Here is a 23,886-nt window from a genome sequence, read left to right as displayed (position 1 = left end):
AGTCCTTGGAGTCCCCTTACATCAATTTCAAGATGATCTTCACCTTTTACAAACATAATGAACAGGACTCAGTTACACAAAGAAAAGAATTTATTATCCTGTATTTGCTTTACACACACAATCCAGTGCCCAGCTACTGCCAGTGTCTGCAACTCCCTAGGCCAGGAACATATCAGCTGCTCCTTAGACACAGAATTTTTCCACAGGCCTCTTTAATCAGCTGTGTCTTCTACTTCAAGTTCTGGTTGAGAACCAAGACAAACAGGTCACCAGCAGTAAAGGGTCACAACTGCTTTACAGCCCAGCTCACCACAGCAGCAGTACTGTGACTGAACTGGGATGGGAAGGGGTGAAAGGCAGTGAGAATTCATCAAGCAGCTTTGAACATGATTCAGTATTTCCTGAACTCCTTTCTTCCTACTTTCCCATCATCCTCAATTAGTTGGAACACGTAAGTCACAACCGTGGAGGCCTGGATATCCATCAGCACAAATGAAGGGTTGATGTTCCTGGAAAGAGGACATACCTCTCATACTTCTCAATTAGATTACACTTACACTGCACTTCTTGCTGAACACATACCTTATGCTTATGTGTTCTGATACACTTGGTTGCCCAGGGCTGCAGGGGTGTGAGAAGCACTGCAGGGTCTGCAGGCACTGACAGCAATGTCTCAGGCAGAGCTGCTCTTAGCCTAGAACAGCTCAAGCCATGGCAGATCCAGACATTTAAGGTGACAGGGCTTCCAGAAGTCAAATTTCCTACAAAATATGCAGATTCTGGGAAGACACCAGAAAGCAAAACAAGAAGCTGTTGGAACTCACCCCTCTCCGGGCACAGGAAGCAGCCCCAGACACACCAGTGCTGGGCTGTCATGCCCAACATGTGGGCTAAGAAAACTCTGGTAACAGGGGTCCTCCCTGCACTCCCCAGCAAGGGAGTGAGCCGGCCTTGTGCCCCTCATGGCACCCTGCCAGCGCTCTGTGGCACAGTGGCCGGACACTCACACGTGTTTCAGGTGACACCCAGGGCTCTGTTGCACTGGGCACCTCAGGGCTCCCCTCACTCACCTTTCCAAAGCACTGCAGGCTCCTGTAGCTGACCCCAGGTTGATGAAAAATTTTTTTCCATATTCAAATGCTTCAAATCTGTGTGTGTGTCCCAAAAGGTTGATGTCCACATCCAGCTGCCTCTGCAGCAATTCCAGGCTGGCCACATCACCCCAGGGAATTACCTGATAGCCATGAATCAGCCTAATTCTGAACTGCCTGACAGTTACAACATTCTCTTCAGGATAATTCAGGCTCTGAGAAGGGGAAAGTCATGGACTGTAAGACAGTGAAGGACCCCACGCCTACACAATGCAGCTTCAAAGCCACAAACCTGCCCTTCGTAGGGCAGGAGGCCCCTCTCAATGTGCAGAGCCAGTGGATGCTTGTACCACACCCCAGCAAGAGCAGCTTCAGAGCAAAGGGTAAGGAATTTGCACCTTTTGGCTACCTAACAGTAAAAACATACACAGAATTCTTGCAGCTACACAGCCAGCTGGGGCACTCCTGTGGCCTCATAGCAATCACAGGCTTGTGCCAGAGTTCCTATGAATCAGGAGCAGTTATTAATCCCTCACACCCAGCTGCAATGAGAAGGGTCTAGAAAATAATTGTTTGTCCACTTTTATTAATTCCTACTTGCCTCCTGGTGAATTACAGTTTAGGAATTGCTAATACTGAGAGACTCCCCAGGATTCATCAAGATGAGCACAGCATGGGGGAAGGCAGGCTGAGGAACTGGCGTTACCTCAGAGTCCCCCCTAACAACGTGGATGTCCCCAGCCAGCGTCCTGAGGCAGTCATAGCTCTCCTTGGTGAAGAGGTTTCCCGTGCACAAGATGTGCTGAATCTTTCTTGGAACCAGCAGCTCCTTGAACTTCGCTGGCAGAGCACTGCACCGGTGCAGGATGTGAAGGTCCCTAACACCAACTCCGCACACACCGGGAGGAAAGGGAGACCTTTAGCCCAAGTTACTTAATAGAACAGCACAAAACCTCAATGTAATAAATGGTTTTTAAAAAGTTCCTTTTTTTTGGTTGAGAAGTTGTTAAAAGTTGCTTGTTAGAGGAGTGGGGGTATGCAGTTAATGAGTTGTTATTGCGATTGTGCGGGTGTAATGCCGCCGTGTACCCACTAGATGGGGACACCAATGGGGGAAAGTAGTGGCTCTACAGGAAGGAGGGGAATGCTCTAGAATGTTCTCAAGACAGCCCAATAATCATGATGTAAACACTTTGAAGCATTATTGGTCAAGGGGCTAACCAATCACTCGATGCCCCAGAGACTGACAGAATTGAACACTAATGAGGATCCTAGCAACGAGCCATCAGAGGGAGGATCTGAGCTGCACCAATCACAGCATCAAAAGAGACTGCAAGAACTGCTCCGGGGCTCAGCCCCTCGTGTCCTGAGGAACCTGGGTCTGGCGGTGCAGTGTTTGTTTTTCTGGGTTGTTGAGTGGGACTTGGGCTTACCCCGAGTTTCCGCTCCTGGTTTTCTTTTTAATAAACGAGCAGACTTTTATTCCACCCAAAAACTCCAAGCCTCGTTTTTAACACTCAACACCACACCTCTGCAGGGCTCCAGGGCACTCACAGTCTGGCGAACCATTGCGAACTGATAGGAAAGATGGGTGCTAATGTCTTTACAAACAACTCGAAGGGTGGGGTTCTTTAGGAGAAATGGCTGTTAGTATCTTTGAAATGGGCCTTAATGTCTCTACAAACATCAAGCCTCGAGTTTGTTACAAAACCCAGACAGTTTGAACTCCTGAACTTTAGGGCAATAGGACAAATGGGTCTGCGCAAAGTCTATGGCGGAACCCAGACAGCCGGAACTTCTGTACTTTGGGGCGAAATTACGTGTTCAAGGAGGGAATATGTGGTAGGCGCTTCGGGAAGCCAATGGGGAAGGGAAGAGGGCAACATGCGGCCGTGAATTTCGGATGAAAGGAGGCTGCGCCCTCCGAGACCTCGGGAGACCCCACGGAGGTACGGCACAATTGACTCTCTCCCTTTATTGGAATAAAGCTGCAGGATTCCTCTATCTCCTTTGTGGACACTGGCTTTTCCGCACACGCTGAACACAGGAGCAGGGCAGGGGCTCAGGCGGCCCATTCGCCGCTCACCGGCCCGGCGAGAACCGGTGGCCGCCGGGCCCTGACGGGCACTGAGGTAACCAGGAAGTGACGCGCCGGATTTTGTCTTCCCCTGAGCCAATGGTAGCGCCGGCCGCCCTCACGTGACATCAGCGCCCGCCGCTGGGTCCTAACGGCCGCCTCGGTACGCGCGCCGCGCTAAGCATGCGCAGTGCGGCCATCCCGGTGTTCTGAGGCCTGGGGGAATTTTGTGGGAAAATCCTTCCGCTTTCTGTGTGTGAAAACGTCCTTAAAAAGTCCCCAGAGGTGCGCGCGGGGTTACGCGTGTCCCTGTCCCCTCAGGAAGTGTGGCGGGCGGAGCGGGCGGAGCGGGCAGGGGGACAGGGCGGTGTGGGCGGCGGGCTCTGCTCCGGGGGTGGGTGAGGGCTCCACCCTGCCCGAGAGACCCCGCCAAGGGCCACAGCCCCTCCTGCTCGCCCTCCTGACCCAGGTACACATGACACGAGCCGCGTGGGTGAAGATTAACCTTTATTACCAGGTGAGCCAAACTCTGCAGAAGCCCCAGCCGGATCAAGGCTGCCTTGTGCCAGGTGCTGGAAGAGCCCGGGAAAGGCAGGCCACAGCCGAGCCCTCCATCCTCCCGCTGCAGCAGGAGGCCTGGCCGGTCTCCTGCCGTGTCGGGCTGTCTAATGCCTTATGGGGGACGCCTGGGGACAAAGAGGAGGTTGCCGCACTTCCCAGCACGAGGCAGCGCTGCTGGGCCTGCTCAAGCATGCAAGAGGGACTTTTCCCGTCTCTCCCAGGGCTGCTGCTCTCCCTGCTGAAAGCACGTCAGAGTCGCCAAGAAAAGCGCAGAAAGCTTTTGTTCTCCATTTCTAGAACCATTTGAAGGCAGGTGACAGGGAACAGTAATAGGTGCCGTTGTCGTCCTGGCAGGCGGATGCGATGGTGAGGATGCAGGCGTTGCTGGCGAGGTCTTTGGTGGCAGAGAAGCGGTCAGGAATTTTGGCAGGCCTGTGCTTGTCTCGCTCGGAGTTGTAATAGAGCAGATACCTCAGGGAGTGCCCTGGGCGCTGCTGGTACCAGGAGATGCCGAACTGGCTGATGTTGTACTGGGGGCTCAGGGTGCAGAACAGCCGAGCCGTCTGCCCAGGCAGCACGAACACAGAGTTTGGCTGGGTCAGCACGGGCTGAGCCCTGGAAGCTGCATGCACCAAGGATGCAGTTACTGATGGGCTGAGCTGTGTCCCCCATCACACTCAGCCCCAAAATGTCCCTCAGCTCTCTTGAGGCAATGCCATTACCCAACTCCCATCCTGCTCATCACACCACACAGCCCCAGAGCAAAATGTCCTACTCAGACTCACCTCCCCTTGGACAGCCCAGTCCTGCCCACCACCCTGCAGTGCCCGCCAGGCAGAGCTAACTCAGCCACACCACCCTTACCTGTGCCCATCGTCCCCACCAGGAGCAGGACCATGAAGCCCAGGGCCATGGCAGGAGGCAGAGGAAGGGAGGCTGTTTCAGAGAGGGTCTGGGGTGCTACACAAACCCAGGCTGCTGTACCGCAGGCACTGGTGGGACGTATGTAAATGACACAGGGGGCTCAGGGACTCAGCTCCCCAGGGCTGCTCGCTCTGCTGCAGCTGGGCTTCAGGGAGGGGGTGAGAGCTGAGCATTGCTCAGCACCCACCTTCACCCCAGCCCCTTTCCTTCAGCTGCACCAACGCACCCACAGCCCACCCCAGCACCCTCTGCCCTGGGAACTGGGGCAGCATCACTGACCATCTCTCTTCACTGATGGGAAGAGCAGAGAGGTTTCTCTGGTGTCTCCCACTCAGGCCCTCTGCTGCCAGGTGCACCAGAGGCCAGGAGCCTGAGCCACACCATGCCAAGGATGCTCTGGGGAGGCAAGAGGCCGGGGAGTCATCAGGGAGAATGGAAGATGGGAGGTGCCAGAATCCCCCAGCAGCTGTCTCATCACAGAAGCAGCATAAGGAAAGTTGCTGCTCCCTCCATGCAGCTCCATCACGGACAGGAACTGCTTGTCTGGGTCACAGCATAACCTGCAGCAGGGGCTGGGAGCTGCCAAGGGTGCTGCCTCTTCGCCAGGGCCGCCTCAGGAGCAGCAGCCATGGGCAGCCATGGTGGGTGGCTGCCGAGGTCACTGGCAGAAGACATTTCCCAAGGGACCAGTGCAGAGATGGCTGCAGCACAGCTGCTGCCTCGTGCGGAAGGACAGCAGACCGTTACAGCCAAAGGCCACCAGCTCAGTGGGCGTGAAGCCCCTCCTGTCTGTGGCACCTGTCACAGGGCCCAGAGACACCGTGTCACATGGCCGCCAGCCCAGGCTATCCTTCTCAGCAGTGTGGTCAGCAGGCACTTCTCATGTGCCAGAGCTGGTGGGTGCCTCTTGCCCTCCACAGGCAGGCTCAGCTGCCACCAATGCCGCCTCATCACCATCCAGGGACAGCCCACTTTCTCCCTGCTGCAGCACCCTAAGCCAAAGACGTTGCAGGTGGGTCCCAACGTGACTGCCCTGTGTGTGCTCTGGTTTTGAGGGAAAATGGAGCTCTGAGGCAGAGTCGTGCCTTTTTGGAACACCCCAGCACTGCGCCTCTGGCATGGGCAGGTCCTGAGGAGGAAGCACTACCATCACCCAAGGACATGATGCAGGAAGCTGGACTCTTGCTCTGCTGTGCCACCCTGCAGAGCTCTGGTGCACCCAATGGCTCATCTCTCTTCTGCGTTCTGGGTCATTCAGAGCAGCTATAACTGAGCAGGGCCCCACCTGCAGCAGCAAGGGGCTGGTTAGACCTGATAGGGCCCCACAGTTCCTGGCACAGCTGGACTGCAGGGCAGCAAGGGCTGTTGTGCCCCTGCCAGGGGGATGTGGTGTCACACAGTCCTGGCACATGCAGCAGAGCCTGGCTGTGTCCCACCTGAGCCCACCTGGGCAAACCTGCTCTATCAGATTTATTAGAGCCAGCCTGCAGCAAGGTCATGCAGCCACAGCTGCATGAGACCAGCTCCAAAGCCCATCCAAGGCTGGAGCTTTGCTGTAGTGTCTTCTGGCCTTGTGGAATCCTGCCCCTGCAGGTATCAGCAGCTTGTGTTTTGTGCCCCTGAGCTCTTGCAGGTACGAGCACACTGCAGATACAGCTCCACCTGTTACCCAGCAGCACTCCCCAAATTCTGCAAGGTGGTGACAAGATGAACATGAGTCTCCCTCCGTGTCCTAGGTGAGCAATGTCACACACACACACACCTTGTCCCAAGCCCTGAGCAGGACAAGTCCATGGTTTAGACTGACTGTAAAATGAAACCCAGCAAGACAGAGGGAAATCATCTCCTCATGCAAGGAGGTGCATTTCAGAGAAAGGGAATTTGTCCACAGAGCAGTGAGCATTGGATAACACAGCACATCAGTGTTGTTACTGGTTCCCACCATTCAGGCCTTTCCCATCTGCTGAGCAGCCCAAGGGACATGGTTTCACCCATATGTTTTCCACAGGAAAAGGAGATGATGCTACAGGGCCCTGACACATTGCTGCAGGAACACTTGCACAGCAACATTTGGGCACCAAACAGAAGATGCAGCTGGCACATGACAACGTACATCATGGGGCTGCAAAACCCCACTGCCTCCTTCTCCAGAGTAGGACCAGCACAGGCAGAGTTCTCAGGATGATTATTCCAGTGGGATCCAGTCATTTCGCAGAGGAGGCCAGGCTGCCCTTGCAGCAGTGCTGGGCTTAGGAGCAGGGTGGGCAGATGTGGCACCACCACAGCCCAAATGAACTGCAGGACAAATGGGGGGCAGGAAACACCACAAGACTACAAAAAGTCTGAAATTCAGAGCAGCTGGGACCACATGGAGCAGTCAGCCTTACCAACAGGCTGTTGTTTAGCTCAGCCCCTGCTCTACCCCTGTCTCATACCCTGCAGCTGCAGGGGGCTCAAGAATCTGCAGGGGCCATTCACTGTTGCTGGGAGATCTGGCTGCTGAAACCACAACAGTGTCAGTGGGAAACACAGCCTGTGCCCTGGGCTCTCCAGCAGCTCCCACCACTTGCAGGAAGGGACCCAGCACCACAGCCCTGCCAGAGGCACAGGAGCACCATGTTTCCCACCGTGAGATTTGGAGGTATGTGGGCAAAGCCCCAGCTCTGCCTCAGCCCTGGGGCCAGCCCAGCCCCTGGACCACCCTCATCACCCCCCACAAGGGGCAAGGCAGGTGCACAGCAATGCCCAGTGCTTAGGAAACAGGCAGGAGAGCTCTGCTAGGGCACAGCAGCATCCTGCACTGCCCCTGCCTTAAAAAAAAAAAGGGAGCTCTATTACCCCTACATTGAATCATGGAGGAAAACCACTCCAGCAGAGCTGAGTTAATCACAGGGAAGGAGGCTGGATGTGAAGATGAGTTCCCAGCCTGGCAGCTCTGGGAAATCACTGGAGGGGGCCCTGCTTATCTAGACACAACCAGAAGAGCCATGGGGCAGAAGGGCCAGCTGCCAGCAGAGCTCCTCTGTTCCAGGCTGTGTGGAAAGGGCTCCCTGACTCAAATCCTGGCTCTCAGTTTCAGACAGCAGGTATCTGTGGGAAGAAATGAGCAGCCCCTACCCTGACCTCACCCAGTTGGCTGGATGCTTTGGCCTGACCCCAGACACTCGTGGCTGAATCCATCAGACACACACAGTCCTAAGCCTTTGCTCCCTCTGCTATTTGACTTGGATCCCCAGCTCTGACTACTGACGTGTGTCAGCCCTGGGGATTTCTCAATTGAGACAAACTTGGTCAGAGTTCATGGCCAAAATATCCTCTGGTGACTCAGTCACGGGACCACCTTGTAGAAAGGGACTGGCAAGGCCCAGGACTCACTGCTTTTTCCTACTCATGCTTGATGAAACGAAGTTGAAGGACAGAGACACTTCATCAGTCAGAACCATTTTCCCCAAATCAAAGCGCTCATCTTCTCCCCTCACCTGCGGCACTCAGCACCAGCTACCAGCAGCCATGGCTGTAATGCAGCTGCTCAAAGCCCTGCTGATGCCACATGGGGATCCTACCTTTGCTGGCCACAGTGGGCACCTCTCAGCCACCTGCTGTGCCTCTTGTCCTGCCCATGTGGCCCCTGGGTTTGGGGCGACCACACTCCTATCTCAGGTCTCATTCTCTGTCTGCAGCCAAGTGCAGAGAGATGGCAAACCTGTGCTGCTGCGTCCAGACCCTCACAGATCACCTGAAGTAGAAGTGTCAGTGCAGGCCTGAAGGTACGAGTGCTCTGGGCAGTGGTCACCGAGGGACTGCCACTCATCTGTACAGAAACAGGAGATGGTAACAAACAGGTCACATGGGAGTCACAGAACATCCCAAAACACAGGGAAAGGGACAGCAAACCTCCCGCTCCCAGATCTCCACAGATTCTGTTCAAAGTGTAACCTGCCAAGGAAAATACCTCTAAACAGGCTTTTTGGCCACACAGGGGCACACTGAGCTTCCTTCACCATGTGTCTCTCCCTCCAGACTGCATCGATCTTGTGGACAAAAAGGGCACCCTGATGAATCTGACCAAAGTGGAAGATCCTGCATCTGAATTCACCAGTAAATACCTACAGGAAAGGCAGCACTACATCCTCATAAGAGCTGTCCAAAAGTTCCTTGTCGAGACAGCACAGCTCAGCCTCTGGGCCAAGAAGGGTCTGCTCTGGGGGGAGGCTTGGAGAGGGGCTCTGTTCAGCAGTCACTTGGACACAGCAAGAAGCTCCAAGGAGGCAGAAGCTAGCTCAGATGAAGCACTAGAGCTGAGCCTTTGTTTATCCAAGGGCTGCTCCAGGGAAGAAGGAACCTTTCCTGGGCAGAACCACCTGCCCCAGTTACAAGCCTTCAGTTTGCAGCCAGGAGAGAGACCAATCCATTTCTCCCATTCTGCTGGCAGAAGAAAACTCTGAAGCCACCTGCTACGAATCCTCACTAGAGGACCTGGGGAAACACTACCCTGACCTACCAGGTAAGAGCAAGACACCCACCTCACCTCCATAAAGGAGTCAGGCGTGCAGCATGACTCCTGTTCCCACTTCAGCCCTTGTACAGCACCTGTGGGACTGTCCTCTGATCCCACTGTGCTCCTTCAGGGCTGCTTATGGCTGTGGGCAGCGAGTGCATTCAGGCAGCAGGATCCCTCCTAGTTAAGAGTGACAGCAGGGACCTGCTGCCCTCCCACCCCACACCAGGCAGAGGCCTACCCAGCTTGTCCCCTGGCAAAGAGGGCCATTTCCGTGGAACAAACAGGGAGGGAAGGACATCAGGAGAGATTGGGAAACTCTCAAGTGTCTCTCCCAGGCTGTAGTCCCACAGGTTGGCAGTGCCTTGCTCAACATGTAATGGGCAACTGACCAACACAGCAGGAAAACACAACTCTGAAAGGGCTTGGTTACTCCACAGATCATCTGCAACAGCCCTTAGGAAAGACCCAGAGGAGGAAGGGCTCCTTACAGAGGAGGGCTCAGCCCCACACCAGCTCCCGAGCCAGGAACAGAATCACCTTACAGAGCAGGAGGAGCTTAGAACTCAAGAACACCCCTAAATGAGGAACAGACCCATTACTGGTCACACAGGCAAGCACAGCCACCACCAGGGTCCAACCACCTGCCCAGGCACTTATTCCCAGCACAGCAAGAGTCCCCTGCTACTGAGCCCCTCTTCCTGGGATCCCCTGCTCCTCCCAGAGGTTCACACTACCACATCCCAAGCTGCACCCTGACAAACCAGGCAAACCCAGCACCACAGCCAGGCACAAGCAGCATCCTCCTGCTTCAAGGTGGTCTCATGTTCCCATGGCATGGCCTGCACTCCCCAGTGACAAGAACCTGCATCTCCTTTCAACCCACCTGCACAGCAGCAGGCAGAGGAACATGCACCCACCTGTATCATTGGATGGGTCTGCTTCCCACTCCATCACCAGTCTGAAATGGCCCTGCAGGGGCCATCACTACAATCACCAGGAAAAGCTGCTACAGAGACAGCCAGTCCCCACAAATGCAGAAGCAGTGCTTTTGCCAAGATGGGTCAAAGGCAGAACACACCTGATGCGGCTGCTCTGCTGGCTCTCCTTAACAGCTTCTCCAGCCAGACCAGCACAACACCCCCACATCAACATCAGTCTAATACTTACTTCTTAAAGGGACTTAAACAACTTTGGAGTGGTTCCTCCCTGCACACACAGGACAGCTCAGCACATGGAGCACTTGGGCGTTTCATCTCTGGCATCTTTTCCCTTGGCTGTCTCTCAGGAGAACACAAGACTCCCCTGATACAGCCAGGCACAGCTCAGGACATCACCTACCAAGAACTTGAGATAGTAGCATTTAGAAGGGGCAGGACTTTCAAACACCAGCCTCCAGTATCTGCTAAAAGCAACTGCTGCCAGCATTTACCATCAAGACCTGGATTTCCTCATAGATCCCAGCAAGGGGCTGAGAACTTGTCCATTGTTCAAGAGTCAGAGATTAAAAGGTTAAAATACTCATTCTGCCAAGAAAATGCATCAATTAAGCCTCTGAAAGTGTCCTGGTTTCACTGCTGTGCCACTAAAACTCCACCTGAAGCCTCAAAATTCCCTTTTACACCAAAGTTAAAAAGAGGGTGTCCTGCTGGAGGCCAGTCTTTGGGCAGCAATCACAAGGCTGTCCTGCCAAGGTGACTGTAAGAGGAAAGCAGCTCCACACTTCACCTGATGCCAGTGACCTTGAGAACATTGCATAACCTGCTAAAGCTTTGAAGTCAGATCAGCCAACTGTATCCAAGTCCCACAGCCAGACAGGTCACACTCTCTTAGCTCTGAGGTCAGGACAGGTATTCAGGAAGAGGATATCTATAGAGAAGTAATTTGTTACTGAAAATACTGTAGAACACATGTTGGCTTACCTCTCTCCAGCCTCTCCTCTGCCTAGAGGGCAGCAAACGTCTGAATCTCTTTCTGTCAAGTCATGCAGGCACAATCCTTGCTAGGCTGCACAGCCTGTTTCCAAGTTGTGCCTTGTCCTTTAAGTAGCTGGTAATGTTAACATTTTGGTAGCTTAATTTTAGCTTGAGAATTAAATAAAGAACATGCACAAGTGATAGGTCCAAATAAATCCTTTTATTTCTCTGTAATAAATACAGCACTATCTGAATTCTGAAGACCCTTGGGTCCAATAATTCCTTTCCTACTAGTTCAGAGGTGAATTACCACTAGAATACTCCTGCCTGGTCAGTCTGCTCCCTCCAGCTCGTTCCCTGTCCGTCCTTCTGCTCCCCGTGGATAGCAGGGCTCTACACCATGATCCTCTTCCCTACGAGGGGGCAAATTCTTCACAGGAGAGAAGAAACACCTACAGGGAAGAAGCACAAGTTCAGCATTAGGTACATGTTCCAGCAGCTGGAGTTAAAAGCTCTCTCACTTGAGATGACCAGATCAAGACCCAACTACTGATAACAGCTTGTAACAAATGCAGCAGGAAACAGAGAATCAGCCAAGAGAACAGCAGGCTTCCCATGGCAGCAAGAGTAGACTGTCTAAGAAGGTACCTACAGCCTCCCCACCTTCACAGACATGGTCACAATCATTTCTCCTTCCCTTTCCAGTCGCCTTCTGCTCTTCAGGACATGGGAAAGACACAACTGTTTCCTACTTAAACCTCTAAAGGGCACTATATCCCCAAAAGATCGCTTCTACAGCCTTCAAACCCCCTGAGATGCTCTGCTGGCAGGAGTTCCCTCCTGCAGGGACAGGGCGCACTCACCATTGCTGTACTTGCACTGCTTCAGAGCCTCGTTGAAGCCCTCGCACAAGGTCAGGTCTCTCTGGTTGGTAGCACACTCCAGGAACTGCTTCATCTCATAGTGGCAGGGTCCGTAGGGCGACTGCTGCATCACGGGCCGGGGCTCCTGCGGGCACGGGCCCGGTCAGAGGCGGCCCGGGGACAGCGGCGCCTCTTCCAGCGTGCTCCCGTCACCCTAGGCGGCTATCTGTCTGTCCGTCCGTCCGTCCGTCCTTCCCTCCCTGCACGGCCCCGCTCCCCGCTCCCGCCGCCCCACGGCCACAGCCCCGCCGCCCAAGGGCAGCCCAAGGGCACGGCCCGGCTCCGCTCGCACCTGGGCGGGCGCCGCCGCCTTGGCCGGCTCGGAGGAGCCGCCGCTGAAGACGCCGGTGATGGCGCTGCCCACGACGTGTCCCACGGCGGAGCCCACGGCCACGCCGGCCGCCGTGCTCGCCATCTGCGCCATCAGCCCGGGCTGCGCCGGCTGCGCCGCGGGTGCCGGGGCCGCTGGGGCCGGGCTGCGGAGAGAAGGCAGTTGTGGGGGGCGGCACAGGGCGGCGTGCCCCGCTGTGCCGAGCCCCCCGTACCTGGCGGGCACCGGTGCCGCGGCGGGCCGGGACGCGCTCCTGCCGCCCCGCGCCATCGCTGCTCTGAGCGCCCCGCCCCGCCCCCGCCCTTAAGAGTGCCGGCACCGCCACGTGACGCGCGCGCGCGCGCAAACAGCCGGCCGAAGCCAGGGCCCCGCCCCACTGAGGGAAGGCTGGGCTCCCGCGGGGCGCATGCGCAGAAGGCGCGGGGCCGGGTCTGCGCACTGCCCGCCGCTCCCGGCAGAGGGCGCGCGAGGCCCGTCCGGGAACGGGGCGGGGGCGCGGGGCGGGACCGGGGAATCGATGGCGGGATGAAACAAACACCGAAACAACACCGGAACACCACCGGAACAACACCGAAACACCACCGGAACAACACCGGAACAACACCGGAACACCACCGGAACAACACCGAAACAACACTGGAACAACACCGGAACACTGAAACACCACCGGAACACTGGAACAACACCGGAACAACACCGAAACAACACCGGAACACCGGAACACCGAAACAACACCGGAACAACACCGGAACACCAGAACACCGGAACAACACCGGAACAACACCGAAACAACACCGGAACACCACCGGAACAACACCGGAACACTGAAACACCACCGGAACAACACCGGAACACCAGAACACCGAAACAACACCGGAACAACACCGGAACACCGGAACAACACCGGAACAACACCGGAACAACACTGGAACAACACCGGAACACTGAAACACGACCGGAACAACACCGGAACAACACCGGAACAACACCGGAACAACACCGGAACACCGGAACACCACCGGAACACCGAAACACCGGCAGCGAGTTCAGGCGTTAGCCCAGCACTGCCAAGGCCACCAGTAAACTGTGTCCCCAGCTCCGTATCCACACGATTTGTGAACACCCCCAGATGGTGACTCCAGCGCTGCCCTGCGTAGCCCGTGCCAGGGCTGGACGACACTTTCAGTGAAGAATTTTCCCCTAATATCCAATCTAAACATTCCCTGGCACAACTTGAGGCCATTTGCTCTTGTCCTGTCCCTTGGTACCTGCGAGAACAGAGCGATCCCGCCTGGCTTCATCCTCCGTTCAGGCAGCTGTGGAGCACGGCAGCTCCCCGGGGACAGGTGCTGCGGGTGCCGGGACAAACGAGAGCTCCAGGGATGCAGTGACTTTGCAAATGCTCGGAGGGTGCTTCTCCCAGGTGCGGAACAGACCAGAGGAGCATGAAGGGGCTTGTTGGAATGGGCAATGAGCACGGCTTCTCTTGCACCGGAGACGATGGGGTGGAGGAGAGGTGGATAATGAGGGGCTGGGAGACGGAAGATGAGCGCTCCGCAATTGGGGCAGAGAAAGGAGGGTGCCAGGGAGGAGGGAAAGGAGGAATGATGTGGTCTAAGCCATTGGCCAGCACAACAATTTTTGCAGCAGCCCTCTGGATACAAACCAGGAGATCAAGGAACACTTTGCAAGGCGTGGACATTGTTGGGCAGTAGGAATCCATGAAAAGATGATGATGAGCCCTCAAATCATGAAGAGACAGGCTGGACGACGCCAGTTTTACCTTCAAACCAATTTCCTGACAATCATCTCTTCCCTGGCACTCCCACTAGTCTCCAGGGCCCCTGTGGGTCCATGTCTCCTCAATGTCTCCCTGGATTGGGCCTTGTTGCCAGCTCCGTCTTTGGATGTTCCTTATGCCCAGTGGAGAGAAAGACATTTCCAAAACTGAGAAGGATTCAGACGTTTTCCAGGAAAAAAAACCATCCCAGCTATGTTATGTCTCCAAGGCTGTGTTCATACATTCAGCAAGTTATGAAAACCAGCTCTTTGGGCTGGTTCATTGACTGGCAGGAATTAGAGAGCTAAGTCACTGCAGGGCTGGCAATTAGCTGCTGTGTTAAGTGTTTTTGTAGAATCAAATTTCCAGCACGAGGGGAAGAGAAAAGCGATTGTAAAGCAAGCCGCCCCCTCGGCGCAGGAGCTGGGCGGGCAGAGGGGAGCTGCAGCTCCTACACTCCTGAGGAAAGAAAAGGATTGTTCCTCAAACAAGCACCGCTTTGGTCTCCTCTTCTGAGGGGTAACACCCCCAAACCCTTCCTCCCACAGCGCCAGGGAGCTCTCCTGCCCCGGGAGCTGTGCGCTGCTTTCAGCTGAACAGCAGCATTTTACAGCCAGTGTTTGCCTGCCTGTCTTTTCCCACTAACAGAGAGGGGGCCAAGCCACTGTAAAAGCAGAGGAATGCCACTGGAAAGCCCCTGCCTCAGTAGCACCTGCACCTGCACTTTTTCCTTTTCCCAGGTATGCATCCTGGAGAAGTGGGGTTCCCTTCCTTGTGCAGCCCCGTCCCGATGAGCCATGAGTGCCTGAGGGGAAACAAAGGTCTTAGGAGAGAAAAAGGGCAGGAGTGGAGACAAGGGTGACCTCAGGGAGCCTCTCGCTGTGAGGAAACTCAGCTCTCTGCCAACTCAGCTCAGCTCTCTGCTGTCAGCATTTGAGCACGGTTGAGCCATCAGGGTGTGGGGCTGGGGCTAGCACACCACGGGCTCCTTTCCCTTCTTGGTTGTTCCTGGCCATAGGTAGAAGCTCGGCATGTGCCAGAGGGAGGAGAGGACAGACTTGCAGGGGGCACAGGGAATGCCAGAGCTCCAGCCGTAAGAAATCAAGATTCATTAGTTCCACCACGCACAGAACAACTTGCTGAAGGAGCCTGGGTTTCAAGCTGAGCGCGTCCCTCTAAGCTGCGTCTGGGAGACCCTTTGATTTGGTTAATTAGAAGCAAAGTTTTTCTGTGCAGTGGGAGGCCGGGTATGTGCTGAGGAGCACAGCTACACTGGGTTTACTAATGAGATAATTTATTGTGGCTGTCTGGGAGGCTGAGTGTACACAACTCCACCCGCGCACACACCACCCACCCCAAGCCCTCTGCTCGCAGCTGGAGAGTCTTCGGCACCGGAGGTGGAAGTACGGTGTCAGGTCTCACTGTGATAGCCCTGCCAAGGAGCCATCCTCCCACTGGGGGCTTCTGCAGGAGGGCCTCATTTACATCTAAGTATCCTTGAAACGATTTTCAGTTTGCCTGGCCAAACCTCCTAATTCCGCTATTTTTCAGCCTCTCTCTTTCCCCTTGCTCCAGTAGATCTCTCATTACATAGTTCAAGTGTTAGGGCTTGCCTACACTTGAAGGTTGACTCTGGATTTAGGGACATATAAATCTGAAAGACAGTAACTAATTCTTGAATCATTCTGGAAGGATTTACTCGAAACCAGTAATTTCTGAATAACTTGGTGCCCTGGCTGGCCAGTTCATCCTCCTGTTAGCGGCAGGAGCAGGTAAGACAAAGTTTGTAAAAGGCAGGTCTGTGTTTTTTCAACTGCTTTCTCCCCATTGCTCTAAAAGGAGCTTATAACCTCCCCCTCCAGAGTTTGCCTCACTTAAATCCTCACGCTGTCACAGCTGAAATGTGGCTACAAAGAGATCTAGGAATTCCCCAAGCGTTTGGCTCTCAAGGGGTTGTTTCACAGGTAAGGAATGCAACACTGGCCTCCCTGTGTCTCCTACCTGTCTCTGCCCCTCCAGCGGGCACGGCGCGGGGCTGGCTTTACCAGGCTGCATTTTCTCAGGGCGTTGCTTAGGGAACAGTGACAGCCACAAGTGTCCCGTTCCTGCAGAAGCCCTCTCCACTCAGCCCCGCCTCGCTGCGGGCACATCCTGCCCGGTCCCTGCCACGGGCCACCACCAGCGGGGAGCCATCCGGGGGTGCTGCTGGAGCCTCCTGCCTCCCGAGCTGCAGGTTTGCGCTTGGAGAACCCTAATTAGTGCATGCAGGGGCAGATCTGGGCAGTGCTCTGGGTGTACCTGAATTTAAGTTATTTAGGTTAACAGCAAATTGCACAGGATGATTGCTCAGGGATCTGGGCAAGCTATTCAAAGCAGAAGAGAGCGTCTGATGAATTAGCCAATATTTTTGTTTGTGGACAATCCCCCAAAAAGACAGAAACAAAACCTCCAGTTCTTACCAATGTGTTTGCTACTCAAAATTACTCCATGAATCATTTGTGACTGACTGTATGCAGTCAGTGGGTTTCTCATGTCCTCCTTTTATTTTCATCTATGAGCTCCAGCTAGTCCTAATTTTGCTTGTGCCAAGTGGCTGATCTCAGTCCCCAAGTTCATTCACAGCACTCAGGTCAGAAGGAAATATGCAAGAACTACCTTTCTATGATATACAGTTTTTAGCAAGCAGAGTTGCAGTCAACAAATAGTAATTTTTAAAAAACCCACACAAAACCAGGCAAGCTGCTACTACTAAACAGCATTCACAGATTTTTCATGAGCAAATGGAACACTTCCACAGTCCTGCCTCATCATCATTCCCCAAGGGATAACAAAATAGCAGTGTTACAGGCAAGTGATATTCCATGGCACCACAGCAGCACGGCACACAGCCCTGTCTCACTCTGGATGCCACAGGCTTCGAGTGCACTCCCCACACAGACGTCTTTCTGTCTGCATCCTTCCTTAGTTACTTTTTAGCCAAAACACAATGCCTGAAACAAAGTGACTGCGCTTCAGGAATCGGAGATGAGCAATGGGAGGAAGAAATAACCAGTGTCTCACTGGAGGCGCTGCAGATGGCGGGACGTGACTGCAAGGGAAGGGGAGGCAGCGCTCGGAGTGCCGTTTCAGCTTTCAAGTCTCGTGCTCCCAGGATCTACATGCCATTTCTTGGATGTGGTTTGCCCCGAGGGCAACCTCAACAGCTGTGAAGTTTCAACAGACGAACAACGTAATTTTCAATAAATTTCACCAAGCAAAGGAAAGGATTTTAACTCCTTCATGCTAGCCCACTTTTGGTCTGAAGGCTCTTCCGGACCCGAATCCATTCATGTCATGAGTGTTTCCTGTTTGAGCCCCAGGCACACCTGAGCTACACTGCTGTACTTCAGGTTTGCAGAGAGGTTTTCCCCATCGGAAGAGGCTTCTCTCAGCCATGCCCATGTGTCCTGGGAGGTGCAGGTACATCCGTGCATTTACCTGTGCCACTTGAACCCACGCTGGTGGAGGAAGGTACCAAATATGGATGCCCTCAGCTCCTGGTGGGGAAAGGAGAGGCAGTGGAAAGACAACTTTTCCAAATCTCCTTGCGGCAACTGCATCTTGGAAGTTCTATTTCCTTTGTACTCACACATCCAGAATTGGGGCTTGTGCTCTTGGAGTCATGTTCTCATCCCAGATTAAGGCTGATGCCATTAATTGTAACTGAAAGAAGGGCTTTTGTGTTCCCAAATGCTTCAGCCAGAGAAGTCAAGAAATTACCTCTTTCAAAACACATCCAGTGTATCCTCAAATCACTGTGAATTCACCTGCTGTACACAGGACAAGACAGCAAACTTGAGTCCAGAGATAAAAAGCCAGATAAAAAGCTAGCATGGGGTTTTTTTGGTGTGTGTCTGGGGAATCTGAGCAGTGAGACTGTGACCTTTGCTGCCTCACCTCTGGCTGGGATCTGTCAAGCGGTTTCAGGGACTCTGAAGCAGTGAGCTCACACCCCTTGCAGGAGATAACAGTGCTGAGGGATCTCACACCTTTACAGGCTCCCTGCTTCACCTGTGAATGCTTTACCTTCAGTGTCCAGACCGATGGGCTCAGGACTTAGCATTTCCTCCTCACCCAAATGTCTGCCCAGAGGCCATTCCCTTCTGCTCCTGCACAGCTGCTCCCTGGATGGTCTGGTTCCCCCTCTCTCTGCAGACAGACAGCAAACATCTCCAGAGAGCTGTCCCGGTGCTTCCCCACACACAGCTCCGGGAGGCACTGACAGCTCTCAGGTGTCTGTAGTGAAACAACACGAGACCAACGACAGAATCAAGGATGAGGTTTGTGTGTAAGGTAGAGGTGCCCATGAGCTTTAGGAGGCTCTTAGCACCAACCCATGAACAGCTACTGCTTTGAACTAGAACTTTACAGTAACTGCCTCCCCACATCTCCCCCTTCCCAAGTGGAGACACAGCTTGTATGGCAACCAGAGAGATCTTGTGGGGTGCTGCAGCCTCTACACAACAGTTCACAGACACCTGTGATTTGCAGTCTTTTGTCCCAGCTCTCCAAAATGTTTCATGAGTTTTAGTCACCACATTGCTCTCCCTATTCTATTGAGGCTCCCCAGCTGTCAGCTTCCAACAGAAATTTCTTAGACAGAAACTAAATATTGTATCCCATCTTTTCCTTCCTGTAGAAGAAGCCAGTGGTATCTCATTTTCACATGGAAAGTCAGTAACCCTTGCAAATGCACAGGGCAGCCTGGTTGTGCACTCTGGTTTGTCATGATTTCTGCTGAAATGCTTTTCTTTCAGTTGGCATCTCCACCAGAGTGCTGAGTTCAGTGCAGAGTCCATCCAGGGGCTCCTCCATAGGAAGACTGCAAACATCCTCTTCTGTAGGAACAGCCTGACCTTTTGAAAAATTCATGGTCTGAGCAAACTCCTCAGCTCTCTGGAAAGGCTGGACACTGTGAGTGCCATGCTGGATTCATTCCCAGCCTTGTGCAAACTCATGTGGTGCTCTTTTGAGATGGCTCTTCAGAGTCTTCGGTGTGGTCTCTGGGTGCTTCCCTGCATCTGAGGCTTCCACGGTGAGTTTGTGATAATGCAGTTTCAGAGTTAAGCAATTGCAGACGAAGAGAAAGTGGGAAAACACTTTGGGAACTGATCTCTGTCACTGTCCAACCAATTTATTCCAGTGACATTTGTTAGTGGCAATGCAGTGTATCACACACAGCATCTAGGGTAGCATGTCCTCTGAATGGCAGGACATGGCACCACTGCTGCACAAAGCAACTGCTGGGAGAGGCACTTTGCATCCTGGAGGGAACCAAGAGTGCTCTCACACCAATAAAACCCACACTTCTGTGATCTCTCTTCCTGGACATTTCCTCTGGGCTGAATTAGCATGCTCTCCTGTCTTTTTTCCCCTGGCTTACATCTTTACTGTGTTCACATGACTTTATTCAGTCAGAGCCCCGTGTCCGACTGGTTCTGCTCACCCAGCACCAACCAGCCCATGAGTGCAGGCACCCCATCCTACCGAGATGTGGGGAGCACTCTCTCTTTCCTGCTGCTGGCCCTGTCTTGCCAAACTGGCCTGCACAACCTGGGGACAGACACCTCTCACTTGCCAAAGGCAAACGCACCCCATGGGACGAAGCCAGAGCAATGTGGAGGGGCAGGAGGGTCCCAGCAGCAGCGAGGCTGTGCCGAGAGGAGCTGGGGGAGTGGTACCTGTTCCAGGCAAGTGAGTTCAGCAGCATTTGCTGAGGAGGGGGGAGAGAGGGAGCTGAGGGGCTTGGCTGCTCTGAGCAGAAGCGTGCGTGAAGAAAAGCCTCGACCCACACCCTGAATTCCACAGCTCGACTCCAGGGACAGGGGGAGGGAGAGAGGACAGGACAGGACATTTCCAGCAGACCTGCGACTTGTTCATAAAAGCCTCATCTCACCACCCCTGCCTGCCTCCTCCCCCATCGCCTCCACCGCTCACGCTGGGTTTTATTAACGCAGTTCCCCTCAGGCTAGAGGGAATCATATCCCAGGAGACATTCCAGTCTCAGATCAGCTTCGGAGGGGATCAGAGGGAGCCAGGGATGGGGGGCGTTTCACCAGGACGTTTCATTTGCGGAGAGCTGGCAGGTTGGGAGCACTGCAAGACGGCACTAGCAGCCTCCTTATCAGACACTGAGCAGCCGCAGGCTGGAGTCGAGCCTCTGCTCGGCACTCCGTGTCCCAGCCACTTCTGCTTTGTCCAGGCTGCTGGCTGGAAGCTCTTCCCCTGAGCTCTGCTGGGTGCTGGGTGCACGGCCGGGCGCAGGGAGCCTGGGCAGGGAGTCTGTGCCTGTTGCTCGGGTGAGCCCACTGTTGGTGACGTGCCCGGGTCGGCTCCACAAGGGCTCAGCCCGGGGTCAGTACCCTTCCCCGAGCACCGACAGGGCCTCAGCTGCCGGCTCCTCGACCATCGCACCCTGCACCAGTCAGGACCATCACCTCTCGCCAGGAATGGGAGCCGGCTCCCCGGCGTCTGGCTCCCCAGGTGAATTGTGGTGTGCCCTGAGCTTACGCCAGGAAAATGCCAGCAGATGAAACTGCATCTCAGGCCAAGAGACACGAAGATGGATGTGTTTTCCTCGCCTGGCTTATCTCGCAGGCAGCGCTTCTCACCGGAGCCCGGCACTGTTTGTGTGCGCTCGGCTCCTGGCACGGGGGCAGGAGATGATTAGACAACAAACACTGTGGCGGAGCTCTCCCGAGCTGCAGCCTGCCCCTGCCCTGCCGAGACCACGGCCCGGCAGGGAGCCGCTCCTCGGGGGCCAAACCCCAGCGCTGAGTCCCAGCGCTGGCTGCAGCTGCACTGGGGCTGCAGCGGGAGAAGGGCGAGGAAGAGCCGCAGGACCCCACAGCTGCTCGGGCACTCCCCAGGGAGTGCAGTGCACCTCTGCAAGGTGAGGGGCAGGACGGTCTTGCCACCATCTCCCTCGTTCCTAGGTTAGAGGAGGCAGCAGTGCCTGCCCAGCAGCCCTGCAGACAGTCGTGCCCCCTGCCCAGGGGCTCTGCTCCACATGTGCCCCTTGGTTTCACAAGGGCACTACATTGAGCAGATCCCAAACTCGTCTGACTCTGCACTGCTGGGTTCAACCCAGAATTAAGGTCAAAGAAAGGGGAGTTTTAAGGGCAAAAAAATTAGATGTCAAATAAGTAGTAGCAAATCAAGCAAGACTTTCTGGAAATTCATAGTGAGACTGACCTAGTTAAGCTGAAGTCTGGAAAACTTTGGTGTTTTCAAGGTTCACTGTTTGGATCTGGGACAGCCTGCACAATTCCAGCATTTCCATTTAAAAGATTTTTAAAACCCCAAAAGAGATTTGAAGCAGACCACTTTGCTGACCAACATGTATTTTTATGTATTGCTTTATTTTACATACTACTTTACCTTTTCACTTGTGAGTCCAGGCCCAAAGGCCAAGTTTCCACTCCACAACCTCTTCTTGCCCACTCCTCATGCCCATGTCTTGGGCTGCCAGCAGAGGAGGAGAACTGGGTAATTCAAAAAGTGCTCCTGATCAGTCGTGTTTACATGGGCAGTTCACTGCACATGACCCTCAGCCTTGTTTGCACCTACCACCACCTGTACAAACACCCACTTTGGCTGCCCAGGAGAAAAACAAGGTGCCAGGGCCAAAGAAAAGGGGAATACCAAAAACAAGAGGTGAGAACAGAGATTTGCCTGGTGGGGATGTGTCCCCATTTGTCACCCACTGAGCAGTGATGCTGGAGACATCAATTCATGAGATTGTCTCCTACAGAGAGAGGAGGAAAGACTTTAGAGAAGAGAAGAGAAATCAAAGGGGTTTCTCTGTCCTAGGGATTTGGCTCCTGGACCATCTTTCAGCTGCTCAGGGAAATGCCCAGGAGGTGTAAAGCTCCATGCTGACTTTGCAGGGAACCTAAAGCCAGGTCCCCAGCCACACAGAATACAGCTGTGAAAGTCACACCAGGGAGGTGGCAGGAAACAAAGGACTTTGGACAGACAGGCTTAATCCATTTAAATTCAGTTTCTCTCTCACTTCCCTCCCCTTTCCCCTTCACTCTCATCAGACAGCTCTTCCCCCACCTCCTCTCAGTCCGAAGTGCCTTCCAGCAGTATCACACCCAAGTGACCCATGGGCTGAGAGAGTTATTCCATCTCTCTGCCGCTCACAAAGAATCAAACCTGCTGTTCTCTTCCTCTCCCACAGCCTCTTTCCACCTAATATCTGCTGGGCTGTAGAGAGAGGTTATCTCCAGCTGGTGGTTCCACTCACATTATGATGCTGCTTTGCCTGCCCAGGTGTTCACAAGGCCCTCCTTGTTGGGAAGTCTTAGGGGAGTGGGAGAAGAGCTAGAGCTTCTGGTCAGAAGGAATTGGAAAACTCATGACAGCTCTGCCACTTGATAGGACTGGAAGGCTCTGAACGTATGCTGAGTGAGAAGGGCTACATGTGGGAATGCTCTATCAGCAACATCAGTGACCAGCAGGACCTCTCGGCCATGAAAGCTTCCACTGAGCTCTGCAGCCATCACAAGAAGCCCAAGTTTGGTTCCAGCCTGGCAGGAGCTGCAGGAAAGCAAGCAGACAGTGCCCGCACTGAGAGATGTCAGACTGTCGGCGCTCTGAGGCTGGGGTGGGAGCCCTGTGCTCATCTGCCAGCAGCCTCTCTGCATCCAGCAGGCTGCAAACAGGCAGGGATGGGGGCTGCACGGACAGGACAGGCAGGGGCTGAGAGAGCTCCCAGCGCAGGAACACAAGCAAAAAGGAATTCTGCAGGCTGCACACAGGGCCCTCTGCAGAAGGTTAGTACATGAGCCCCTCAAACACCCAATGGGCCGTTTTCCTGCTGCTAAACATCTATTTGCTTGGCTGGGAAATATCTGTAATCCCAAACACACCATGCACTTTCTTTTGTGTTAAGTGCCTTGGCAGAAGCCAGCAGTTCTCACACACAGTTCCATCTCTGCAAGGACTGAGTTTCCCAGAGCACCCCTTTAAAAGTCTTCCTTTATTAAGAAGAGCCAAACTGCCTGTTGCTGCCTTACAGGCTGCTCCCATGCCTTTCCCCAGGGCTCCACTGCCATGGGCTGGAAAGCACTGAGCTCCCAGAGACACCAGCATTAAAAGAAAAGACACTAAAGAAAAGAGAGACAAAGGCAGGAAAGCTTTTTTTCACTGGGACCCAGCTGTCTGGCTCAGAGAAAGGCAAGAAAGTAGGGTCTGCTCTGCATTCCAGGGGCACAGCCAGAATAAGAGCAGAAGGGTAAATTCCCCACTGCAAAGTGTTTTTCCCTACTCCCCTACCCCCTCTTACAAATAAGGCCTCGGAGATATGCTGAACATGGTGCTCCGGTGCAGGGACATCTTGCTAACAGCCTGCAAGTTAAACACTGCAGCACCTTCCAAAGCCAGCCAAGACCAGGCTCTTTCTTCTCACATCTGCTTACCGTACCCAGTATTTACATCGTCAGTATGGTTCCCATAAAACTAAACAGGAACAACTGATCACAGTCAAATAAAGCAGTAATAGTGTCCGGGATGTCAGGAAGCCTTACCCACTCCCTGCACACCAGCCCAGGCAGCTGGAGATCAAAGTTTTCTTATTTGCAATACATTTCTTGAAACAATTTTCAGCTAAACTCAGTCTGCAGAGGGGATGCTGACACAATCCAGGGCTTCTCCCATAGAAACAGGATCCAAGAAGCCAGATCTGTGCATTGCTGCCTCCATCTCCAAGTGGCTGAACAGATGGAGAAAGCTTTGGCATC

At 54.0% G+C, this 23,886-nt stretch overlaps 3 protein-coding genes and 1 long non-coding RNA gene across 5 annotated transcripts; 1 reads left to right on the top strand and 3 right to left on the bottom strand.

Moving 5' to 3' along the window:
• Positions 1 to 391: 391 nt before the first annotated feature.
• Positions 392 to 11,924, bottom strand: LOC125335200 (vacuolar protein sorting-associated protein 29-like). The gene is made up of 5 exons (XM_048322637.1): positions 11,599 to 11,924; positions 10,293 to 10,316; positions 1,798 to 1,969; positions 1,071 to 1,306; positions 392 to 509 (listed from the first exon to the last, which is right to left on the bottom strand). The coding sequence occupies exons 1-5, from the start codon at positions 11,682 to 11,684 to the stop codon at positions 392 to 394; spliced, it is 636 nt and encodes a 211-aa protein (XP_048178594.1). The 5' UTR covers positions 11,685 to 11,924.
• On the top strand, positions 3,579 to 11,376 carry LOC125335211. Its single transcript, XR_007207380.1, has 2 exons — positions 3,579 to 3,685; positions 8,674 to 11,376. It is a non-coding gene; the product is annotated as an uncharacterized LOC125335211 (long non-coding RNA).
• On the bottom strand, positions 3,659 to 7,979 carry VPREB3 (V-set pre-B cell surrogate light chain 3). Its single transcript, XM_048322640.1, has 2 exons — positions 4,594 to 7,979; positions 3,659 to 4,351 (listed from the first exon to the last, which is right to left on the bottom strand). Exons 1-2 carry the CDS (start codon positions 4,640 to 4,642, stop codon positions 4,023 to 4,025), a joined length of 378 nt encoding a protein of 125 aa, XP_048178597.1. The 5' UTR covers positions 4,643 to 7,979; the 3' UTR covers positions 3,659 to 4,022.
• On the bottom strand, positions 11,269 to 12,609 carry CHCHD10 (coiled-coil-helix-coiled-coil-helix domain containing 10). Of its 2 annotated transcripts, XM_048322639.1 has the most exons (4): positions 12,536 to 12,609; positions 12,283 to 12,466; positions 11,931 to 12,075; positions 11,269 to 11,519 (listed from the first exon to the last, which is right to left on the bottom strand). In XM_048322639.1, exons 1-4 carry the CDS (start codon positions 12,589 to 12,591, stop codon positions 11,500 to 11,502), a joined length of 405 nt encoding a protein of 134 aa, XP_048178596.1. In that variant the 5' UTR covers positions 12,592 to 12,609; the 3' UTR covers positions 11,269 to 11,499. The 2 variants fall into 2 exon arrangements, with proteins under 2 accessions (XP_048178596.1, XP_048178595.1); XM_048322638.1 differs by having other exon boundaries at positions 12,283 to 12,606.
• Positions 12,610 to 23,886: the final 11,277 nt, after the last annotated feature.

Source organism: Corvus hawaiiensis, chromosome 18 (genome assembly GCF_020740725.1).
Source record: "Corvus hawaiiensis isolate bCorHaw1 chromosome 18, bCorHaw1.pri.cur, whole genome shotgun sequence".
Lineage (NCBI taxonomy): Eukaryota > Metazoa > Chordata > Aves > Passeriformes > Corvidae > Corvus > Corvus hawaiiensis.
Note: the sequence above shows the minus strand (reverse complement) of the source record. Positions and strands in the feature narration are given on the sequence as shown.

What these genes read in the sequence shown, in the direction of transcription:
- VPREB3 (XM_048322640.1), bottom strand. Translation starts at nt 4,642, where the DNA reads ATGGCCCTGGGCTTCATGGTCCTGCTCCTGGTGGGGACGATGGGCACA. An exon ending in GGTGGGGACGATGGGCACAG is followed by an intron (nt 4,352 to 4,593) that starts GTAAGGGTGGTG and finishes TGGTGCATGCAG; the next exon opens with CTTCCAGGGCTCAGCCCGTG.
- LOC125335200 (XM_048322637.1), bottom strand. Translation starts at nt 11,684, where the DNA reads ATGGGAAGCCTGCTGTTCTCTTGGCTGATTCTCTGTTTCCTGCTGCAT. An exon ending in AGACTGATGTTGATGTGGGG is followed by an intron (nt 1,970 to 10,292) that starts GTGTTGTGCTGG and finishes AGTTGGTGTTAG; the next exon opens with GGACCTTCACATCCTGCACC. An exon ending in GCCTGCAGTGCTTTGGAAAG is followed by an intron (nt 510 to 1,070) that starts GTGAGTGAGGGG and finishes TCCTCTTTCCAG; the next exon opens with GAACATCAACCCTTCATTTG.
- CHCHD10 (XM_048322638.1), bottom strand. Translation starts at nt 12,591, where the DNA reads ATGGCGCGGGGCGGCAGGAGCGCGTCCCGGCCCGCCGCGGCACCGGTG. An exon ending in AGGCGGCGGCGCCCGCCCAG is followed by an intron (nt 12,076 to 12,282) that starts GTGCGAGCGGAG and finishes CCGTGCCCGCAG; the next exon opens with GAGCCCCGGCCCGTGATGCA. An exon ending in GCAGTGCAAGTACAGCAATG is followed by an intron (nt 11,520 to 11,930) that starts GTGAGTGCGCCC and finishes TCTTCCCTGTAG; the next exon opens with GTGTTTCTTCTCTCCTGTGA.